Source organism: Nycticebus coucang, chromosome 15, assembly GCF_027406575.1.
Source record: "Nycticebus coucang isolate mNycCou1 chromosome 15, mNycCou1.pri, whole genome shotgun sequence".
NCBI classification, from domain to species: Eukaryota; Metazoa; Chordata; class Mammalia; order Primates; family Lorisidae; genus Nycticebus; species Nycticebus coucang.
This window is the reverse complement of record NC_069794.1, coordinates 13,152,194-13,175,663: the sequence shown is the minus strand read 5'-3', so window position 1 is coordinate 13,175,663 and position 23,470 is coordinate 13,152,194. Positions and strand designations below refer to the sequence as shown.

Here is a 23,470-nt window from a genome sequence, read left to right as displayed (position 1 = left end):
AGTGACATGTGAACACTCATCTCCCCAACATTGATGCCTTGGGCAGGGATGGGTCTTGCTGTCATTGTGCCCCATCAGCATCCAGCCCTGGACTCTAGGACACAGTTACTATGAGACTCCTAGAACTTACAGCCCTTGCCTGCACAGCCCCTGTCTATGTGAGTCATGGACAGCTCAATTGTCACTGGGCATCTTAGCTTAGGAAGACTTCCAGGAACATGTCCACAGTGTCCAACCAATGTCCCCAATGTCATGACACAGACGTGCAGGACAAGAGGCCAAAAAGCAATACAGACACTTTTCAAGGCGAATGATCCCAGAATTATTTGGGGGCATATAAGATTAGTCATTGCACAAACTAAGAATGCCCTAAAATTATACAGAAGAAATTTAATAGAAGTTTTTCCAATCCTGAAAATTCCTGTGATGTTAGCAGATACTGTGAAACTAGAAGAAACTTTTCTGAACTCTCAGAAATCATGATCAGGTGATAAAGGAATATGATGCCAAAAAGTGCAGGGAAGAAAGTATTATAGAGCTGTGTCAAGAGGTTTGCTGACAAAAATGTGTTGTTTCCCCGGATTTCTGGTGTTTATGGTTTGGGTTTGCTTTTCAAAATTTGTAATTTGTTGTGATTTCTTTTCAAATTGTAAATAAATACTCACTTTCATGCCTGATTATGTTTTTCAAATTTTGAATTATTTTCCTTAAAGAAAGCCCCCCAAAATTCTATAAGCTTTCTCTCTCAAAGACCTGCCTACTAGGGCCGTGTACACCACACAAACGTGGGCCACGTGCACGGCAGGACAGGACAATGGTCAGGAAAGCTGAGTCAACATGCAAGTGAGCTCAACTGAGCTAACACATGTAAAAGAGCAAACTGTAAGCATATAATAAATGCAGACATTTTTAATATTGTTATGTACATTGCTTGCATAACAGGTTTTTTTAATTTTACCAGTCTGTTTACCAAAACTTTCAGTGACCCTCCAGGAACACAAGAAAAAAACAGACAACAAAGCATAGACAGGAGCAAAGAGAGAAAAATGAAGAACCAATGAGCATTGCTGTGGTGTGTCGGGGAGGACTGGGAAGGACCACATTCGGGTTCTTCCATCATACCAGGTGTCCAGAGGAGCCCTTCTGACCCAATCCACAGGGGCAGCCCCCTAACAGCAGCAGGATCTTGGATTAGGAAGAAGAGAGAAGGCAGACGCTGCTCACAGGAGGTTACGTGGCATTTACCCAGGCAAAAGAGGAAGGAAGGCTCAGCTAGGAAGTCTAGTAGGCTGAGACCCACAGCCAGTTTCATGACGGAATGGCCTAGGGTGAGGGCCCTATGATCAGAATGACTAGGGAGAAAGAGCTCCTTATTCCGAGGGTAACACAGGCACAGGTCAGCCACTAACAGGGATGCCCCTCACTTCCCACCCACTGAGCCTGGCGACCAGCAGAACAGAGAACCCACAGCTATCACACTCCCCACAGCAGTCCCAGCGCTAAGGAGTGCAATGGGATCGTCAGTGCCTACCCACTGACCTCTGTGTTAAGCTTCTGAGATCCCCTTACCCCCCACCCCAGCGTTTGCTGCTTTGGGTCTGCCAGCCCAACATCATGCAAATTGAAATTCCAGATCAAAAGGCAATCAGAAGCAGGGAATCTTCTCAGAGCCAGGAAAATAAGATTCCTCTGGAATCCAACAGACCTGGAGAGCGTTAGCCCACAAAATGAGTTCAGTTTGGGCCAAATATGCATAAAGCCTAGAAAACTGTGGGATGAGCTAACCTCAAAAGAGCAAAGAGAAATTTCCTTGCTCTTCTTCCAGACATCATGGTGAACTTTCTAGTCATTTCCTGCCCTTGTCTCTCTGGTGATTAAATGTTAAAACGAGCTGAAATCCTGAATGCCATTTCTTGAAATAGCAAACTGAGGAAATGGCAATTCTTGGAGCATTCTATTTTAAGAAATGAGAAATTCATCGTTTCTGCCTATAAAAAATTTAAAACTTCCTTGATTTATCTCCATGGCTAGGAAAGCTACTGGATAGACTGAGATAAAAACCCTGCAAAAAACCTAGTTCGTTTCCAAGGTGCTTCTCAGTGTTGCCTGAAGGACACTGTCACTGTCACTGGGGACGGGAGTGCAGCAGCGTGCAATTAAGGAGGAAGGGGCTCCTGAGGCCACGTGCTAACAAGAGTGGGTGACACAAGCCTTCCTGCACTGCTGTCTTGCATATGACCCTTGCTACATACTCCTGCCAGGAACTTTTTGAAATTGTCAAATGTGCAAGAAGGATCCCATTTTACTATAAGTAGAGTGGGCACAGGAAATTAACAGCTGCCTCCCTCCTTCGTGTACAATGTAGTATGTGTTCCTTCTCTCCAGAGATACTTACTGAACCAGTAAGTATCATACCATCTACTATGCCAGGTTTTGGGGACACCAAGATTAAAAAAGAGACAGTCTCTGGCCCAGAAAGCTCACAGTCACAGGGAAGACAGATGTATGAACAATCAGAGCAGAATGAATGGCAGCAGTGGGGCACCCAGGGGTGGCATCTGACCCACTACAATGAATCTAACCTCTGCCAAGCTAGATTCTAAGCTCCATGAGGGCAGAAATCCCAGTTCTGTGCACTGCTTTCTCTGGCACCTAGAACATCATCTGGCATCCTATGGGTCCCCCTGACTATGTGTTGGATGAATGAAGGAATCTGACAAATGTGGGGTGTTTATTAAAAGCTGGAGCTCAGTCTAAAAGACGAAGAAGTCAGCAGGAATCAGGGTGGATTGAGGATCCCCTACAGAGAAGAGTCACCAGGGACCATGCTCTTCAATGGAATGAGATATTATAGGGCCTGAAACTTGTGCAATCAAAAAATACAGGCTCATGCCTGTAATCCCAGAGCTATGGGAGGCCAAGGCAGGAGGATCAATTAAGGCCAAAAGCTTGAGACCAGCCAGGGCAACACTGTTGAGTTCCTGTCTCTACCAGGAAAAAAAAAAAAAAAAATCAGCCAGGTGTGGTGACATGTGCCTATAGTACCAGCTACTTGGGAGGCTAACCAGAAGGATTATTTGCTTTGAAGCTACAGTGAGCTATGATTGCCACTGCACTGCAGCCTGGGTAACAGAGTGAGACCCTGTCTCTAAACAAGAAAAAAAAAAAAAAAAGGATATAAAATTACTGGAATCCCTTCCAAGGCCTTGAAAGGTATCCTGAAACTTCATTAGTTTCATGATAAATCCTCCCCGAGGATGGTGAGTTCTAGAAGCAGCCAATAGTTCAGAACAGCTGGATCAGAGCTACATAAAGAGGCTGCGGGGCCAAGAACCCGGGGTGCTTCAGCACCACTGGAAATCCAAGGTGATGAGGAAAACTACGCTTATGAGAACGCCTTTCTGAAGGGAGATTCTATATGGCTGCCACCTAAGGTGGGCAGAGGTGAGCTGTAGGCCTCCCGAATGGACATGCTTGAATAGTGCTAGCTGATCAACCAAACAGCCCTTGTTCCTCTGAATGGCGGACAGCACTGGAGTCAGCATGTCCATTCGGAGGCCTACAGCTCACCTCTGCCCACCTTAGGTGGCAGCCATATAGAATCTCCTTTCAGAAAAAAGGCGTTCTCATAAGCGTAGTTTTCCTCATCACCTTGGATTTCCAGTGGTGCTGAAGCACCCCGGGTTCTTGGCCCCGCAGCCTCTTTATGTAGCTCTGATCCAGCTGTTCTGAACTATTGGCTGCTTCTAGAACTCACCATCCTCGGGGAGGATTTATCATGAAACTAATGAAATTTCAGGATCTTTCAGCTCTTCACAAGGGGTCCCTGCCCCACCACCATCCCTACAGCCCTCAGTCTCTCCTCTAAAATGTAGACAAGTACTGGAATAGTATTCATTTGAGGGAGTACCAATTATTAGCTCACCTGTAGTGCTCACATGTCCCAAAGCCACCCCAGGACTACAGCCTGTGGGAAAAACGAGGTAGGCCATGATAAGAAGGCCCTCAGGCAGCCAGCAAACAGGAGGAGGAGCACAGGACTGAGAGGTACACGGCGAGGCCTCCACACCACCCTCCAGCCAGAGGAAGGTGGCCTCCTGTCACTTTGTCACATACATGCTCTCTGTCCATGACTCAGAACATGAAAACTGCGAGACGACGATAAACAAGATACAATCCCATACTCATGCAGTAACACATGTCCTCTGCAGACTGCTCACTAGTGTAGAGACAATGACCTAGAAGCTGTTTGGAAGCATGTTTTCTAACACATTCACCGCCACACAGAAAAACATTCCCCCCCTCTCCACCGTCCGGGGCCATGGTGTTTCATTAGGTCAAGAGATGTGTGAGTTATATATGCTTCATGAGGCCCCAGGTTCAAAATTAGTGTAAGTTCAATACAACTTGCACAACAGTTAATGTGTTAAAAAGACAGGAAATTCAGTGATGCAGCTCACAAGAGCTTCTACTGGGCACTTGCTACAAGCTTGTGCAAACATCAGAAAATGAGATTATCTGCTCTAGTCCTCTCATTTCACAGACACAGGAGCCTAGGAGTGAAGGGGTGCTCTGGGGTGCCAGGAGGACTCCCCTGAGCACTGGCCCAGGCTCTTATCTCAGTCCTACTAATATGATGCCTGTTTTAATTTTGCACTTTCAGCAACAACATGCAAAAGTAATATAAACACTGACAGCAGAAGAGAGACTTATCCAAACTTAAATTCAGAAATAAGCTCTAACCTGAGCATTAAATCACAATTATGTAGATAAGACCGTTCAGAAGAATCCATAAAGAGTACCAGACTCTCAGACATCTAAATGTAACTCACGCTACAATGTGGTGTCAGCCTCAGAACAGACTAACGCGAACAATGTCACACTTGTGAATTCAGTTTTTTATATTATAAACACTAATAAAATATTGAATTCCCTTTTTATACAGTACTTTAAAAAGCACTCAAATTAGAGAACTTATCACTGAATAAAGATTTTATTTAATAAGGCTTATCTGTATAAATAAAACTTGGACACTCAAAAGCAATCAATGTGATGCAAGGGAGAAGAGTCTGGGTTTTGTATCTGTCGTTCATATAAACAACCATGGCTTTCCAAAATCATCATCCTGTTACTAAAATGAACAGAATTAAAGACTGTGAAAAACTATCAAATCACTAGCATCTAGAAAATGTGTAAGAGGAACAGAATGATGGAAATTTAGGTAGCAATATAGTAATAATAATGCCAATTAATAATAACTGAAACCCACAGAACTGCTCATGCATTTCATCAGCTGTGCTCAGTAGGGATGCTGCTGAGAATGTTAATGAGGAGAGGAAGACAAGACAGGAATTTAGGGGACTTACTCCACACCCTGCACCCGTACAGTCACATGAGCAGAGGGCCAAGTGGGATAGCAACAGCTCCCTTGCAAATACAGTGCTTAAAGTGTCTTCTTTCTACCCTGACAGAGGGCAGGGCCAAAGCAGGGCCAGGAGGAGTGTAAGAGAAACAGAGCCAGACAGGGATAGAGGGCGGGCCCAGCACACGTCTCTTACACACACTAGTCTTAGCTTCTAATTCTGCCTGCCATTTCTTCACCTGTGAGAAGAAATAATGAAATCAAAAAAGAAAAAGATGCACCACGGTAGGTGTGTAAAAAAATTCTATCTTAAATCTATACTAAAGACTCTTTTCCAGCCAATACTTTTTCCCCCTTTAGCATTGTGGCCTGAAATTCTTAATTCTCCCTAGGTCAATAAAAGCTATTTCTGGAACTCTAAAATGAAGAGGTTAAGTAATTAAGCTAAAAGACTCTAAAAGCCAGATTTAGTCAGATTTCAAAATAACTGACTTTAAGCTACTTATTTTAAGATATTGGGGATGGAATGTTTTTACAGACTTCATCTCCAGAAAGGCAGCACAGAGACCAGTTAAGGGCCCAGATGCTAGGGGTTGGAATTTAAATCCTGATCCCCAAAATGTTTACTATTGTTACAGGTGATGACAGGTACATGAGGGCTCGCTATACCAGTCCAGCAGTTCTCAAAGTTCAGTCCTAGGCCACCAGCAGCAGCGCCACCTGGCACTGGTTAAAAATGCAAATTCCACCCCAAACCCACTAAATCAGAAACTCTGAGGGTGGGCCCAGCCATCTGTGTTAACAAGACCTCCAGCTGACCATAATGCCCACTCTACTTCATCTACTTCTGTGTGCGGAGAGAATTTCATATTACAAAAGTATTTTCAAAAATTCCTGGCTCTACTACTTATTGGCTACATGGCCTTGGAACAAGTTGATTACTTAACCACTAAATCTCCACATCTATAAATGGGACAACTAATAATTTCTGTTATCATCATCACACGGTTACTGACGGGTTTCAAAATATAGTGCCTGGTACAGAGTAGGAACTCACCCAAAGGTGGTCATGGAGATCGTATGCAATTACAAGTAGTTCAGATGCAATAGAATTTTAGCCCCTCTCATACCTTTGCTGATACTCTGCACAGCTGCATCATCATGTCACAGACCAGGAAACTAAAGCTCAGGGGAGTCAGATGACTTAATGAAGGTCACACACCTGGTGATCCCCACGGCCAGGACCTTCTTCCACCACACATGATGGAAGGTAAGCATGATGGAATTTCAGATTTCCAGAACCAGAAGTGCCTCGCCAATGCCTCCATTCCTCCTTACATGGGAAATGCCTAACACTGCTCCACACTGGAGTGCCTCCGTTTCCATACTTCCAGAGAAGACAGACATCTGAGGCTTTCTGCTCTGAGATTTACCATGCACTGAGCTGCCCAGGTTTCACACGCTCACCATGGCAGAGATAAAAAGCAGTGTCCCTTCCTGAATGATACTGTTTTCTACCTCAAGAATATTAAAAATCTTACTCCATGCTGAGTAGCACTCTTGGAGGCCAGAGTGGGGGGATCCCTTGAGCTCAAGAGTTTGAGACCAACCTGATTTGAAAGAGTGAGACCCCATCTCTACTAAAAATAGAAAAATCAGCTAGGTATTGTAGCAGGCACCTGTACTCCCAGCTACTCAGGAGGCTGAGGCAGGAGGCTTAGGAATTTGAGGTTGCTGTGAGCTAGGCTGATGCCATGAGCTCTATCCAGGGAGGCTCTGTCCAAAAATAATAATAAATATAAATCATACTCTAAAATACTAAATCCTCCCAAAGAACCAGGTGTGAGTGCTTGGACACATATTAATGCCATTAGGTAGTATGTAATTTACATTACCATCAAATATTTCAGGGCATGATCTCTGTAAAGAAAACTCAAGCTTATAAGTAAACTTAAATTATGCATTTTTCCTCCCTGTAGAGTCACAAATGTACCTCATCCAATGACTCACCCCAAAATGACAGCTTTCTAGTTTGAGGCTTTTAGGCTATAGAAAGTGTAAGTTTATTCGCCTGTACTATTTATGGAGTAGCTACTAGCTATATGTGACTGTTAAGCACTTAAAATGTGACTGTCCTGAAATTGAGATGTGCTGTGAGCATAAAATAGACACCAAAATGTCAGTGACTTAGTATGAATTAAAAATATAAAATACTTAGATTTTTAAAATAAGGATTACATATTGAAATGGTAATATTTTTTAAATATTGGGTTAAAATTACATTAAAATTAATTACATCTGTTTCTTTTCACGTTAACTTGGCTACAGAATATTTAAAATTACATATAGCGCTCACATTATATCTCTGTCAGACGGCACCATCATACACAGTATAACGTTTTAAAATATAAAGGTAATTTTAAAACTTCATGGCAAAACAGAGGACATTCTGTTTCCTAAAATTTTTACATGGAGAGACAAAACTTTTGGAAAAACTGCCACGTGGGAGAGAAAGCAGGTCTAGTGTTGGTTGTGTAAAGCAGGTGACGCTTTCTCCAGTGTGTCCCACGGGCCCACCTTTCTCTACTTTCTCCCCTGTGAACAGCTGTCTTCTTTGACCTCTATCTTGTGGATCTCCACCACCTTCTCCAGATATAATCAATTTACTGGGAAGCTGCTGTGATAAGGTCACAAGATTTTTCCAAGTGCACTAGACCATCAAAGATGACATTAAGATTTCAGGTACAGCTGCCAGAAAAAAGAGGTCCTAATACCAGAAAGGGGTGCTGGCTGAGGGGAAATAGTGGGGGCTTTGTCTCTGGGAACCTGTGTTTGTACTTCTATCCTCAAGTGCTCTGATAAAATGTTAACAATTTAACCAAATCAAAATAACAGGAGAATTTGGGGCACAACACCCATACCATATAAGTTAACCAAGTTCCTCAAGTTCCATCTCTTTTTATTTTTTGGGAATTCAACACATTGGGATATTGGTGGCTAAACCACTGAATGTGGAAGGGAGGAGAATAATCCTCAGATCTAATATCTCCTGGAGGCCTTTTTCTGCATCCATTCTTTGACAATACCTTCCCCCAAAGAGTCACCAGGACCACACCAAGAAGCAAGAGAGAGAGAGAGATGAAAATAACGTTGACACTAACTCAGAGATACAGAGAAAGCAAATCATCCAGGTGGTTCCCTGCTGGGCCCCTTAGTGAGGGAGACTGCAGTAGCAACCTGAGCTACAATAGGTCCCTAATGACACCCTGGAATAACCATGCCATGCTGGGATACAGGAACACACAGTCCACTGGGAAATGTGGGGAGAGGGTCTTAAGCGGTTTCCTAAAGAAGCCTGCGGGGAAGGATAAATGGGACTTTCATCCTTTTCCCCTGTGCTGCACACTTGTGGCAACAGCAGAACCTGCTCAGAACACACTGTGAAAGCTGCAGGAGACACTTCCAGAAAGCAAGTTCAGGGCCAGCCTCTGCCAATCAAGAAGGCATGCTTTGCCTTCCCTGCAAAAGAAGAGTCAGGGGAGGGCTTTTAAGAAGAAAATTAACAACCTTCTGTTTTATGAAACGTGGCCTGTTAGTACGATGGAGCACAGCTAAGACTGGACATGGCGAGTTAATCAGGTAACCCAGAGAACTGACAGGGACGGGGTCGGAAGAGGAGCCACTGTGACAAACTCCATCTGACACAACCTGGTGTCGGCTTACACATGTCAGGTGGGTCTCCGGAAAGTGAGCGCTGGGCTCCCTGCACCACTCACTGCTACCTTTCCCACGGCAGTGAAAATTCAATGTGTTATGGAGATCTCAAAACAAAATTATAAGGCTGGCTTTTCTCCAGGAACCTGGCAGACCCACTGGTAAGTGGCAGGTATACTTGTCAGGAAAGGGAACACCGAAAATTTCCAAAACTTCAAAATGTCATTCTAAGAGAAACTTAGCACTAGCTATATCACATTACAGGGTATTTCAAACCTCTGGAAAAACTATAATTTCCAAGGCGTCTTGGTTCTAAAATTATCCTCACAGTCATGAGCTATCTGAAGGCTCAAGCTATGTCTTCCTGTAACTCCTTTCAGTGTGCCCGCCTGACTCCAAATTCTGCTGCCACTTTTATTCTTTTACAGGTGGCTGACTCAGTCCCATTTTGCAACTACAACAACCCAAAACCCAACCAGTTTTACACAAACTCCACAATCCTAAATCTGACTCCATCAAAGATTATTCTGAGATGAAAGAACTAAGGCTGATATACAGAGCAGGAGTCCCAGAAGGCTATTTACCGTGTGCTTCTCATTTTACAGATAAGAAGCCTGAGGCCCAGAGGATGAGGGGAAGGTGGTAGTAACAACTTCCAGAGATGGAGAAGCGGACGTGGGATCCAATTTAGGCTTCTAGTCTCCAAGTGGTCTTTTTTATTTTGTTTTGTTTTGCTTAAAAAGGGCAAGGTCTTGCTCTGCCACTGAGGCTGGAGTGCAGCGGCACAATCATAGCTCACTGTAACCTGGAACTCCTGGCCTCAAGAGATCCTCAGCCTCCCAAGCTCCTGGATTACAAGAGTGAGCCACTGTGTCTGCCCCCAAAAGTGTTCTCTATTGGACCATTCTATTGCCAAAAGATGCCTGTGACAGCAGAACACTGCTGACCTGTATTAGCCACTGCCTTTCAAACAACAGCACACACCTGGGCACATGGCAGCCTCTTCTAAACACTGCAAGGACCAGAGTGCCCACTTTATTGATTAGGGAATAAACCCAGAAGTCTACAGTCCTGGTGCTGCCACTTAATGTATAACTTTCAGCAAGTTACCTCACCTCTCTGTACTCAGTTTCCTCATCTGTAAAGGAGGAAGAATAATAACAATTCCTGCCACCAAGAATTGTGAGAATTCACTAAAATAATGATGTATTGAACAGGCATAAAACAGTTCGTGGCAAAAGAAAGGCACCATACAGATAAGTATTTTCTGTTCTTATTATTATACCAAGAAAAAAACACCTCGCATTATCTTCAATAAAAAAAACAGTGAACAGCGACCATTATGCCCCCACCCTGATGACAGAAGATGAGAAAAGAAACACACCAGAGCTGCGTGGATTTTCGTTATTTATACAAGTAACAACCCCAGAAGGCAAGAGTGGTGTGGCACTATAATGAGGTAGTGACACAAGTTGAGGAGGCTGCTTTCTAGGCCTGGTACAGTTATTAAATTTACTCCCATCCTATCTAAGAATATACCTTACAATATAAGTGTACAACACCAGGAGCCTCATTCATGAAAACTGTTCAGACGAACAGAGTCGGGGTTCTTCCGACTCTGTAAAGCAGGGCTATGCCCGCCCACCTTAGGTGCTAAAAATTCCAAGAGCACAGTTCCACTTGAAGCTTCTGATGACTTAAGTGTTGTATGTGTAAGTGTTTGGAACGAATGGGTGAGTCACACTCACTGAAAAATATCAGGTGAAAGCATTTCTGAGGAATGAGCTCTCTTCATTACCCAGGCCTTGCTGCCTGGGCAGAGGGGTGTTGGTCTCATTCACTTCAGTGCACTGTACTAAGTCTGTCGAATCTCAGTACTTGTAAATTTGAGTTGAATGAACTAATGAATAAACAAATGGGGGTGGGGGTGGGGCCAAAAATAGCACAGTAGTGAAGGCTTATGGTTCTGAATCAGTAAATTTCTTGGTTTTGTCACCTAGGAATATGTCAGTACATAAAGCTTACAGGAACATCTTTCCTTTACCATCAATATTTTAAAAACAAAGAAACTACTTATTAAATATCACCAATGTAATATTCATCATTAATTACTTTTAAAGTTGTCTACAAAGATGCAGAAAAACTTATAGGGCAGAAAATATAATTTAATTATACTGTCTAAGCACAATTTAATTAACCCAATGACAGGAATCTGAAGTCTTATAGAGCATTACAACGTGGTCATTACCCATATGCTTACACTTTAGAGTTTGTGTCTTAATTTACTCAGTCTGCAACGTGTAGAGCAAAGGGAACTTCAGATGGCAAAGCTTCTCTAGTCTCCCTTCCCTCTCTCATCAGGGAAGAGAAGAGCTCCCAGGTAACATAATGACTTGTCCAAAGAAAAGCTAAGTCCTTCTACTCCTTTCTGCATTGGGCACACACATTACCATCTCACAAAGTTATCTGGCTAGCGTAATCGTGTTTTTTCAAACATTAAAATAAGAACTCACATTCAGTTTGCATCACTTGAAGACCCTGGCAAAATATTAAAAACTCTAAAGGCGCCTTGAAAAAGATACTTTTAAAAAAAATACCTTCCCCCACCACCACCCCCCGGGGCGGCACCTGTGGCTCAGTGGGTGGGGCGCTGGCCCCATATGCCAAGGGTGGCGGGTTCAAACCTGGCCCTAGCCAAACTGCAACGAAAAAATAGCCGGGCGTTGTGGTGGGCGCCTGTAGTCCCAGCTACTCGGGAGGCTGAGGCAAGAGAATCGCTTAAGCCCAGGAGTTGGAGGTTGCTGTGAGCTGTGTGATGCCACGGCACTCTACCAAGGGCCATAAAGTGAGACTCTGTCTCTACAAAAAAAAAAAAAAATACCCCCTGAGTACACCTAATATGTGAACATTCAGCTCTTCTGTCTTCCTATCCTTTGACCTTCAAAATTCCCCAAATAAGACCTGTGCTGCAGTCCCGACCACCCTCAGGGAAGTAGCCCAATGAAAGGCACCTCCCCAGCAGCCTTTGAAGCCACACCTTTTTCCTCTCAACTTCTGAACAATTAAATTCTTTCCAGGAACTACTTTAGAGTAGAGGGGGAGGTAAAAAGCAGATACTCAAGTGCAAGGAGGCTAACTACGGAGACCTCAAGAACATCCTGAATGTTCCCCCCGGTAGGCAGTCCCAGCCCCCAACTCCCTTCTCAATGGCTTTGGCAGCAAGCCTGGATAGGAACAGGGAAGTTTCACCATATGCTTCCTCCCCTGCTTACTGTAACAATGCAGGGGAATGCAGGGGACAAGACCCACCCACCCCCACGGAGGTGCCTGAAGCTGCTGTAACTTTATAAAGTCCAAACACACGTTCCTCTTAGAAACGTTGACTCTCCCTAGAAGCCACCTCTAAAGGAAAGCCTCACTGTGGCCCCGAACCTAAGGGCGAGAGGGAACTTCTGATAGAAACTTTACAGAACACTGTACTTCTGCCTTGCCTAAGTGCTTCTAAATGTATTTACAGTACATTCACTGCAGCACTGTTACTAACTGCAAACAATTAGACAAACATTGAATGACCACCAAATAGTGGTACAGACATATACAGCCATTAAAAATTATGGCAAAAGTCACAGATGGTGACGAAGGAAGATGTTCCTGATATGTTCTGGGAGAAAAGTAACACGGAAATTGAACGTACTAGTACATTTTCCTAAAATACACACTCACACTAAGTTATGCTATTATAGGCACAGGAGAAAGTCTACAAATATATAAACCAAATTAATAGTAGTGGAGCACTTCCCCCTACCCACTTCTACACTATTCTCATTTCTTATCCTTTCTAAATCATGCGATAGTTCGTGTATATAACTAAAACCAGCAAAACTTCATTTGTAAATGCTACCTCCTAAATAAGGTGTATCACCTATATTTAAAAATCCTTCAGTATAACTCACTCAAATTATAGACAGACTTGGGAGTTCTCGCCAAGCCTGTGGGCCGCTGACATTGTAACAATGAACAGCAATCACTACCACAAACAGATCTCATAACTGTCTCTGCCTGCTTTTTAAAAACTCATCTTGATGGCTGGGCATGGTGGCTCATGCCTGTGATCCCAGCACTTTGGGAGGATCATCTGAGCCTAGGAATTCGACTTGGGCAACTTGGTGAGATCCTGTCTCTACCAAAAGTGGGGGGAAAAAATAGAAAAATTAGCCCGGCATGGTGGCGCATGCCTGTATTTGCAGCTACTTGGGATGTGGAGGCCGTAAGATAGCATGACCCCAGAGTTCCAGGCTACGGTGAGCTATGATTGAGCCCTGCACTCCAGCCGGGGTGACAGAGCAAAACCCGTCTCTAAAATAAAAAATCATTGTATTCCCAGCAGTTTGTTGAACTGTCCTTTGCCACATGCATCACAGTGAGATCTGCCCTGCTTGCACATCCTTGCTGCTCCTATTTGATAAGAGTTTTGTTTTGTTTTTTTTTTTTTGTAGAGACAGAGTTTCACTTTATTGCCCTCGGTAGAGTGCCGTGGCATCATACGGCTCACAGCAACCTTCAACTCCTGGGCTTAGGCGATTCTCCTGCCTCAGCCTCCCGAGTAGCTGGGACTACAGGCGCCCGCCACAACGCCCGGCTATTTTTTTGTTGCAGTTTGGCCGGAGCCGGGTTTGAACCCGCCACCCTCGGCATATGGGGCCGGCGCCCTACTCACTGAGCCACAGGCGCCGCCCGATAAGAGCTCTTTTTAATCATGCTGCTCTGCTGGTCTTCTGTATCACCACCGCCTTCACAGCTCCCTCACACCTCTCTAGGTGGACAGAGCCAGAGCTCTGGGCCCCGACAGGTGGGGGATGTAGCCAGCACAGCTTTATCCACTGCAATGAGAAAAGACCTCCCCATGGAACCACCTGGAGTGAGATTTACCTAAACAAATAACAGGGATATGAACAGCAAATTTCTTGAGTACTAGAAAGAGAAGTTTTTAAGAAGTCCCTGAAAAAAAAAAAATTACCCAGCAACTGTCTACAGTGTATTCAGTCCTCTAAGACAAATATTTCTACACATCTGGAGAATCACTGACAGAAGATTTTTCAGAATATTCACAAGGGAACCCAAACCACACAACTTCCTCCAAGAACTTGTGAGTTAAATCAGCTGGGAGCTTTAAGCAGTTACTATATGGCCTGTGAGAGACTCAAGCAACTCCACAGATAAACAAGCTATTATACTATCAGAAAGGAATCCAAGATAATGAATAACATTTCCAAACAATATAACAGAGGGGGCGGGGGGGTTGGGAAGAAAGAAACCTAAATCTCTAACATGAAAATCTTCAGTGAAAAAGACCATCATGTTTTACTGACTTTCTCAGCTTAGGGTTACCAATATATTATTGAAGCAACAAAATATATAAGGCAGTCTAACATATCACAGAGGAAAGCATTTCTGTTTAAATCAAATCTGTAATAGGACAGTTTAATAAGCACACATTCTTAGAGACATTAATGGAAATTAAGCACATGCATAACCACTTTATAGTAACAGCAACTGAACCTCTAGGTTAAAAGAATTCACCATATAAAATCACTATTAGTTTAACAATCCCTGTAAAAGATCATTTGAAAGGCTCAATTGTCCCCTCTACAGCAGCACATGGTGTTGGTTTTTTGCAGCTTGCCTTAAAAATTATGTGCCTTTATTGTACTAAGGAAATTCCAAGAGAGAAGCACAACCTACTCAGCACAACCATTTTCAAATTTCTCCGTACACGGTCCCTTCAAGCACTGGCTTTCTCCTAACAGCTGAGAGTTTAGCTAATGTTAGGAACAGAAACTTTAGATTCTATGAGTTGCTTCACAGTTCAGGTTCTTTTCTATTTTGTTCAAGGCAAACCTCCTGCCAAAATGAGTAAGAGAAAAATGTAATTTCAACTGTGATGTTCCTTAACCCCCTAACAGCACCTGCCTCATTTTCTTAATAACATAAATAGACAATGTAGGACAGGTTTGCAAAGTACATCGTTTTCAACCCTATAGCTGCAATTAAAATGAGCTTCCCTGGGTTTATATCTGGAAACACTGCAGCTAGGTGGGACACAATTTTGAATAATACATGATTGTTCTTTACAAAGAAGCCTCCTGGAAACCACGTTCACCCACAAAATGTCACCATTTCTTTCCTCACAAATAAGAATCACAGTGGAACCAAAATCAATCTACAGGGAAAGAGAGAGTAGGATTCACAAGAGATAAAACAGCAAGTTTTAAAACCAAACAGAGGCACACGGTGTCAATCCCGTACACACACACAGTAACAGCACTGTATGGGGAAGACACAGCCACACTCTGGACAAGACCCTCTTACCAGCACGGGGCACGGGCTCTCTGCTTCCACTTCGCCCTGAGATGCATCCTTGCATTGCAGGGGGGACTCGATCACCAGCTCCTTTTTAACACTTCTACTACTTGTCCTGTATTTATCAGCCTGCATTCTCGGCTAAAAACGCAAGTCAGCAAGTCTGCAACTGGGACAGCTGCAAGTCCCTGGCTGTGCAGGGTACACACATGCCAGTGGCCCGGGGAAGCAAAGGAAACTGGCTTCCCAGGCACAAGTGGTCAGCCCCCTGGCTGGGTCTGCAGAGCCTGCAGGTTGGGCAGGCTTGAAGCAAAGGCCAGCCTCCAGGGGTGTTACTTACTGCTTACTGCTCAGAGAATGGGAGGCTCCCGCTTGCTGGCCGAGGGAAAACAAACCAAACAATACACAGTGTACTACCTCTCAGATAAAGACCAGCCTCATTGTGCCTGTTCCACGCGGCGTGGGCCGAACGAATCGAAATCAAAACAGTGCAGTGTTTAAAAGAAAAACCAGACACAGTCAGACTCCTTCATCACGACCTGGAATCCAAATCTCACAGAGCTTAAGAGACAGTTTGGTCGTCTGGTTGTCCTAAAGTTCTTAAGGTTGCAGAATGCTTGCGCTTGGGTTTTGGCTGAACATCAAATGCTTGGCTGATGATCAAAGCAGCGAAAAGCAATAAGCAAGGGTGTTCCCGTAGCCTGCACCTCGTGGACACAGGTGTGCAGAGAGTTTTCCCTGCACAACAGTTTTCCCTGCAGCACAGACTTAATTCATGTACTATTTCATACCAGAAAAATGAGGTCATCTAATATTTTCATGGGATACCATATATCAGGGCAAAGGCTTTTATTAAACAGAGTATTATTTCAAATCCATCCACACCCCAGAAGGTCATATGCCCAGTATCAGAAACTGAAAGGATCACAGTTGTGGGGGGTCAGAGGTCCCAGTTCCCTGAACCTATTTGACCTGTTTGATTACTCGGCTGAGCTAGAAAGTTCAACTGAGGTATGGCAATAACCGAAAGCAAAAATGAATGGAAACTGAGAATAAAACTGGAACAACACAGGCAGTGTGACGGAAGGCAAAAGTAAGCCACACAAGTTTCAGTGTAACAAAGACATTTTACTGAAGAACAACAAAGAGAAAGTTTAGAGCGCTTCCAAAGAGAGCTGGAAGTGGGTCCTTCTCATGATGGAGAAAAGGTGAGAGAGACGGAGAAGACGACAGGAGGGCTCAAGGTATTCATAAACCCTCTCTCTTCGCTTTGAAATTGGTTATAATCCTTTCATTGGCCTCTCTGTGCCTCTGGGAATTACTGCCCTTTTCTAACGGTCACTGGTCCCTAGATTATCTTATACCTACTTTCCTGTGGGCCCTCCAGTATTCTTGCATAGCAGGCCAGGGTTTCCCCAATCTCCCCTGAAGCCCTTAGTAAAAAACACAAGGTACGCCTGTAGTCCCAGCTACTCGGGAGGCTGAGGCAAGAGAATCGCTTAAGCCCAGGAGTTGGAGGTTGCTGTGAGCTGTGTGAGGCCACGGCACTCTACGGAGGGCCATAAAGTGAGACTCTGTCTCTACAAAAAAATAAATAAATTAAAAAAAAAAAAAAACACAAGGCAGAGTGTCTCTCCCCTCAAGGAACTTTATACCTAGTTGGGAAGGCAAGATGAAAAGACACAAACGATAAATTAATAAAAATCAATCAAGACAGAGACACAAAAGTACATGAACGTAGCTCAGTCAGTACCTCAATGGTGACAGCACCCAAAATATCTTTTCCCAAAAGCCTGTTATTTTTATAACTTGCTCACATTAACAGTGGAATACCTGAATTTTGAAAAATCACCTCTTAGAAAAAAATTAAAACTGGTGTTAAGGGATTTATTAAAAAGTTCCATGAAAAATGAGCATTAAAGATTGGGATTAAATATTACATTACTGTGTCCTTCCCAGGATGCTGCAGGGCCTCTCCCAGTTAGTGACTTTGCTTATTTCCTCGACATCGGAAAACATTTACTAACAGTGAATGACAGAGGAAGCGGCAGGGTCGCAGTATCCGTCGGTCAACGATGAAAGTAGTTATCACGCAGCAACAACAGGTAACAGAGGTACAGTACCCAAGGAAATACAGAAACTATTACGCAAGCTGTAGGTACAAGTCTCCACTTTCCAGGTAAAGGAACTGAGGTGGGGGGGGGGGGCTGAGGAAGTGGAGGAGAAGCTGAGCTGTACCCCAGAACCCACAGGGCCTCCTACTCGGTCTGTCACTCCAACACCAGGAATCTTCTGAGGGTGGATATTCATTACATAATCCATCACAAGGGATCAATGAGCCCATAAAATAAATCAGTGGCTTCTATAATAACTTTTTTATGTACTGACCCCAATTTCTCAACCTTGGCTAATCTTTCTAATATAAGCTCTCCAACCAAATCTGTGTTCTAAAATAGTATCTATGAATTTTAAAATTCCTTCTTTGTAAAGTTACAGGAAGACAGGGAAAAAAACTAATAATAGGTAAGTCAAAACTTAGAAATGTCCTATAAATCAGCAAGGGAAGAAAGGATTAAAAAAAAAAAAAAACCAACTGAGCCTCAGTAAAGTACAGCATAACCAACAACTCCAAAACCTTTTTGAGGTGGCTCAGGAAGTTCTAAATAGATTTTAACGTGAGAAATGCTATCCTATTTGTTGGGCCAAAATACCTTGGTTTTCTGTAAGGAATAAAAAGACATGTAAGAGGTTATTTATTTGGCAAACACTGTAAGTACTCTCCTTGTCCCAAGACCTGTTGAGGCCCTGCCTAGATACTAATTCATTTAATATTCATAACAACTTATGCAATGTTGTCCCCATTTTACAGATGAGGTAACTAATACCCAGGAAGGTCAAATATGTGCAGAAGGTTGCACAGTGAACAGTGGTAATATGAATCCAATGTACACACTCACACCAGCATACTATGCTGAACCAACTGTTTGTTCCAACTACCGCTCAAACTGCTAAAAGGCACAACACTGATCATCAGTCAGCAATTAAAGATAAAAACAACATGTGAGTCTAATCGCATTAAGGGAGTTGAATGAACAGGTAAAAAGGTCTTTAAATGCCTTAAGTGCCTAATGCAAAGCAGGTGTTCATTTAACTATTGTTTTGTGTTTTTATTCCAACCTGAAGAAATTAACTTGAGCCTTAAATTTAGGACTTTGGCTGCCTGATCTAAAAGGGCACTTCCACCAATGTGTTGCTACAAAAATTACAAAATGTTTCAGCAATTTAAAAAACCAACCATTCTCCCCTCTTGGCTGCTTGGTTATGACAGCTACACATTGAACCCCAAATGTTCATACTAGGAATCAGGCCCTCTTGATGTTTTTCTCCCTTTTTCAAAATTTTTAGCAATTATTTTATATTTGTTGTCATCGTAGAAAAAAACAGTAATCAGTTCTGAGTTTCCATTATCAAAAAAGAGAAAATATACCAAGTTGTAAAGTAAGTAAAATGACTTTAGAGTTCTTCACAGAAGGATTTATGTAAATGGAGACTGATTAGGCACTAGACAAGGTTCTCTACATGTTTTTTTTTTGTTTGTTTTTTTGTGGTTTTTGGCCAGGGCTGGGTTTGAACCTGCCACCTCCGGCATATGGGACCAGTGCCGTACTCCTTGAGCCACAGGCGCCACCCAGTTCTCTACATGTTAACAGAAAAAAACAGTAAAAATCACAAAGCCGTTCCCTACCCCCATCTGAGAGCATTACCCTTAAATCCCAGATTGAATAAAGCAATTCTGACAGCAAGACAGTTGTCGAAGTCCACCACCTTCAAGTGGGTCCAACTTAGGAAAGAAGGGAATTCTGAAGCTTAGAAGATGGGGATGCCACTGTCAGCTCTCCCCCCCCACAACACTCCCCAGGCCCTTTAAGGTGCTTGTGTTCTCCATTGCGCATGTAAGACAGATGGACACTTCAGAAACCTGCCAGTCAAGAAGCATCACACGGTGCAGCATTCGGCGTTAGAGTCTAAACCCCTGATAGGATGTGGTTTCTCTCTAGAGCTCATGAGACTGAGGATGTGAGGATGACATCTGGTTGGGGAAGCCGCTAGAGGAAATGCCACTGGAGGAGGACAGGAAGTAGGTGGCCAAGTTAAAAACATTTCAGTGAACAAAGGTATATGTCAGACATCAGGATTCAGACTCCGCAAACGTTCCCTGGGCTCCTCCTATCTATCCTAATAACCTCAAGCTCCTTCACACGCCACTTACAATAACAAACACATCTATAACCTATATGCAGGGATAGACCTTTACAGTTAGAACAGAGTGAGCTTCTGGGACAGCAAAAACACTTCAGAAGCAAGATGGAGTGAATGTCTCTGTACGTGGGTTTTAGTTCTCAACTTTAATAAGTGTACAAATTCATCATACAGGCTGGATATTCAAAACCATGCAAACTTCACAGGAAATTTAAGGAGTTTTCTACGGACAATTTTTTACTCTAAGGCAAGCTAGCTTTAGACCCCAAGAGCCCCATCTTTCTCTTCCTACTGTCAGACTAAATTCCATCACCCCCTGCAGAAGAGGTTCCCACCTGGGGGACTCCAACTCATGCCCAAGACCCAGGGTAAACCTCTCCTTCCAGTGACTCCTCCCATGATCCTCCCAGACAGAATGAACTAGCTCCCTCCTCGGTTACCCATCTGGGCACTGCTTTTACCTCTATAATGGAGCTTTTCAGAATCTACCTTTTATTAAGTTTATTCCTGACAAATTCTCTGGTAAGATTATAAACTCATTGAGGGCGGGGGCAGTATCTTAACCACCTTTGAGTCTCCAGTGTCTTAGGGATGGGAAGCAGTGCCAAGGTATTTGCTGAACTGAATGCTGATGTCAGCTTTGCCCTGCTGGTCACCTTTACTCCTAAAGTGAAATGGAGTGGGCTTATAAAAATATGCATATTTTCATGTGTTAAGGGCTGAGAATTAAAGAAGTTTTCAACTGCTCATAAATTGAAATCCAACATATAATTTACTAAAAATTAAAATGTTCCTTTCTCCCAGCTTAAAAAAAAATGTTACTCTGCAGAACTTGTTAGACATTTCTTGAGACAAAGGTGTATTTACACAAAACTTGTTATTAGCAATAAATCTACATGGATTTTGAAACATTATTTGCTGTAACTAATAAGTATTTGACGAATAACTGTACAAGGAATAAATATCAATTATCTCAACCTCTGGAACTTTTTTACTCTATTAGGAGTTTTGACATATCAGAAAGATATTTAAAATATAACAAATTTAAAGGCAAAAGAAAAATACACATACACATTACACATGCATGTGTGTATTTACATCTCTCCTCCAAATGGTCATTCCTTTTCTCTTGTTCTGGGAAAACAGAAACAGTAAGTAGAAAATTTTTTAAAATTGCAAAAGGGAGCAAATAACTAAAGATTTTCCACCTGTATTGTTACTGGTTGGCTTGCTGGCCAAAGAAAAGAAAAGGTGTCATGACACGGATCTGCTAGAAGGGATGAGAAGCGGCCAAAGGAGAAAGCATTACAGGCACGTGGTTCAGGGAGCAGGGCAGGAGAGCATCACCACAGCAGAGGACAGGCAAAGGGACACAGAGACACCTATGGCAGCAGGAGGGGAGAGAGGGTTTCTGCTCCAGAACCTTCGAGGACTCCAGAAGAGTCAATATTAAAAACAACACATTCCACTATAAAGTCTGATGGCTACCTCGATTATTTTTATCATTAGAGATTTCATAAAATAGTCACAGAAATATAATCTGCATTATCACCTACACGCCTACTGTGTCTTAGCCTGTAATCCAAGGCTGAATCAGAGCAGCAGTTCTCAGCCTGTGGGTCGCGACCCACAGGAAATGTATTAAAGGGCCGTGGCATTGGGAAGGTTGAGAACCACTGATTTAGAGGGTAAGTGGTCCGCAACCCCCCTAAAATAGCATAAAAAGTTGTGTGCACCTATGACCTTTCTGAGATAAGGGCCAGAGAGTTCTCAGAGATGAGACCAAAGGAATTGCCTCCACTCGCAGAATTAAGGAAACTTCTAAGGTCAGGGGAGACAAGCAGGAGAACCCCCACAGGTTAGGGATATGGGTCTCTTCACATGGGCAGGTTCAGATTCCTTTAAAGTAGGGACAACATGAGCAATTTAAACACCAGGCTCAGCTAAACCATTAGACTCCCCTCCACAGTATCAACATGTGCGCCATCTACTAACTTGCTGACTGATGGCCAAGTTAGCAACTGGATCCTAGGAAGCCTAATGTTCCTTGGATAACTCAAGGCTGATATTTATTTCTCCCAGTCAGGGTAAACAAGCTAACCAATGAAAATTGTTTTCTACAAACTTTTTAAGGACACTTAAAAAATACGCACAGTATCAACACACACACACACACACACACACACACACACACACTCACACACAAAGGAAGGGAGCGCAAGACTGAAAAGAGAAATCACAGAACAAAAACAAACCCTGACTACTGATTACCTCTGGCATGTGGATTCTCATACCTCCTGTGTAAGTGATTCTTTTCTCTTTTAAATCTTCTACATTTTGCAAATTTTCTTCAAAAGCTTTTACTACTTCTTTAGTCAGAAATAAGTGACTGGGGCGGGCTTACGAGGTAATGACCTAGAGTAAGCCCAGACTAGGGTTCTAGCCTCTCCACTAACACTATTCAATGGCCTTGTGACACTAGAAAAGTCACTTCCCCTCTCTAGGCCCCACATTCCTCTATCCCTAGGTCCTAAAACACAGCAGGTGCTCAAAAAAACACATACTGAATGAATTTCCTAAAGGTCAGGATTCCCTCAGCCTCATAAACTCTGGATAGGAGTAGCTTTTCTGTAAATTATAAATTTATTTTGATCATGATAGTGACAATTTGGCCAGCAGTGTCAATAATTTATTTTAGAGATGGAAACTTACAAACAAAGCCAAGAGAAACATAATGTGCCTGAGATTTTTCTCAGGAAACTAAACTCAAAGTATGAGTTCCCAGAACACAACCTCAGCCTTGTTTGGGGTTATCTGCCAGTGTTTTATCTCCCCTTGTCAGCTTGGAGCCCTAAGAGAGGAGGGTGCAGGCCGTGTCCCCAGGGCCTACAACAGTACTATGTACGCAGCTGGCAGTCCATAAACGTTTGCGTCAAGAGCAAATGATGAAACTGCCTCACCTTGGTATGATCCATCATAGGAGTTCACAAGAGCTAGAATTTTCTAACTGTCCTGACTATATCACAAATGTTGAAGTTAAGGGTCAGAAATGGTATTCCGGGTGAGTAAAATGACCAAAAACCTTTTAAAGAGCACTCAAGTTTTTCATTCTAAATAAAATGGATCTTTCAAGTACAAGCAGAAGACAAATGTCCTTCCTTTCACTTCTCTCCACACCCACTTCCCAAACCACCACAATGAGAAGCACAATTACCACCATCCAAATGTGTTGGTTTTGTAGAACCTATGACCTATACATTAAATTTACTTAAAGCAAGTTACATCAATGATTACAAGGTGCAAAGCCAATGGACTATCTTGATTTATAGATGACGGAGACGGATGGAGCTGGCAAGGGTCATGTGGCTCTGCTTCCTCCCAGGTGTGTAACAGTGCAAGTGGCCATCAGTTATCTAACATGGGCAGGGGAGAGGATAGGTCTCCAGGCCAACTCTGGACACCTACTTCTACAAAAGGAAAACATTCCCAGGCTACAAGGGGAAAGTCCACCCTATGGAAACTTTGCAAAGGGCACTGTAGGGCTTCCCCTAGCACTTCTGGTTTGATTTAGCTTGATTTAGAAGACAATGATCATGTACTGTAATACCAGCTCCCTTGCAGTAACTGGGAAGTCCCCTCTTAAAAAACAGTAGGTTACATCCTTTCTATAAAATAATAGCAGCAGATACGTATCCCTCCTCATCCTGCTACCTAAAGGAGGGCCCTCTACTTCCTCCACGCTCATTGTAATTGATTTCCTATGTCAATTCAAGA

The 23,470-nt window shown here is 43.1% G+C and overlaps 1 protein-coding gene across 21 annotated transcripts in view; it reads right to left on the bottom strand.

Moving 5' to 3' along the window:
* DOCK9 (dedicator of cytokinesis 9) overlaps window positions 1–23,470 on the bottom strand; it is a 288,860-nt gene that overhangs the window by 173,857 nt on the left and 91,533 nt on the right. For 5 of the 21 annotated variants that reach the window (XM_053563267.1, XM_053563271.1, XM_053563276.1 and 2 more), the window contains exon 1: window positions 15,446–15,744. The exons of 15 other annotated variants lie outside the window; for them this stretch is intronic. In XM_053563267.1, the coding sequence (XP_053419242.1) occupies window positions 15,446–15,571 (126 nt within the window). In that variant the 5' untranslated portion in view covers window positions 15,572–15,744. Of the gene's footprint in view, window positions 1–15,445; window positions 15,745–23,470 lie in introns of those variants that run through there. One more of the 21 variants, XM_053563280.1, reaches the window with a different exon arrangement.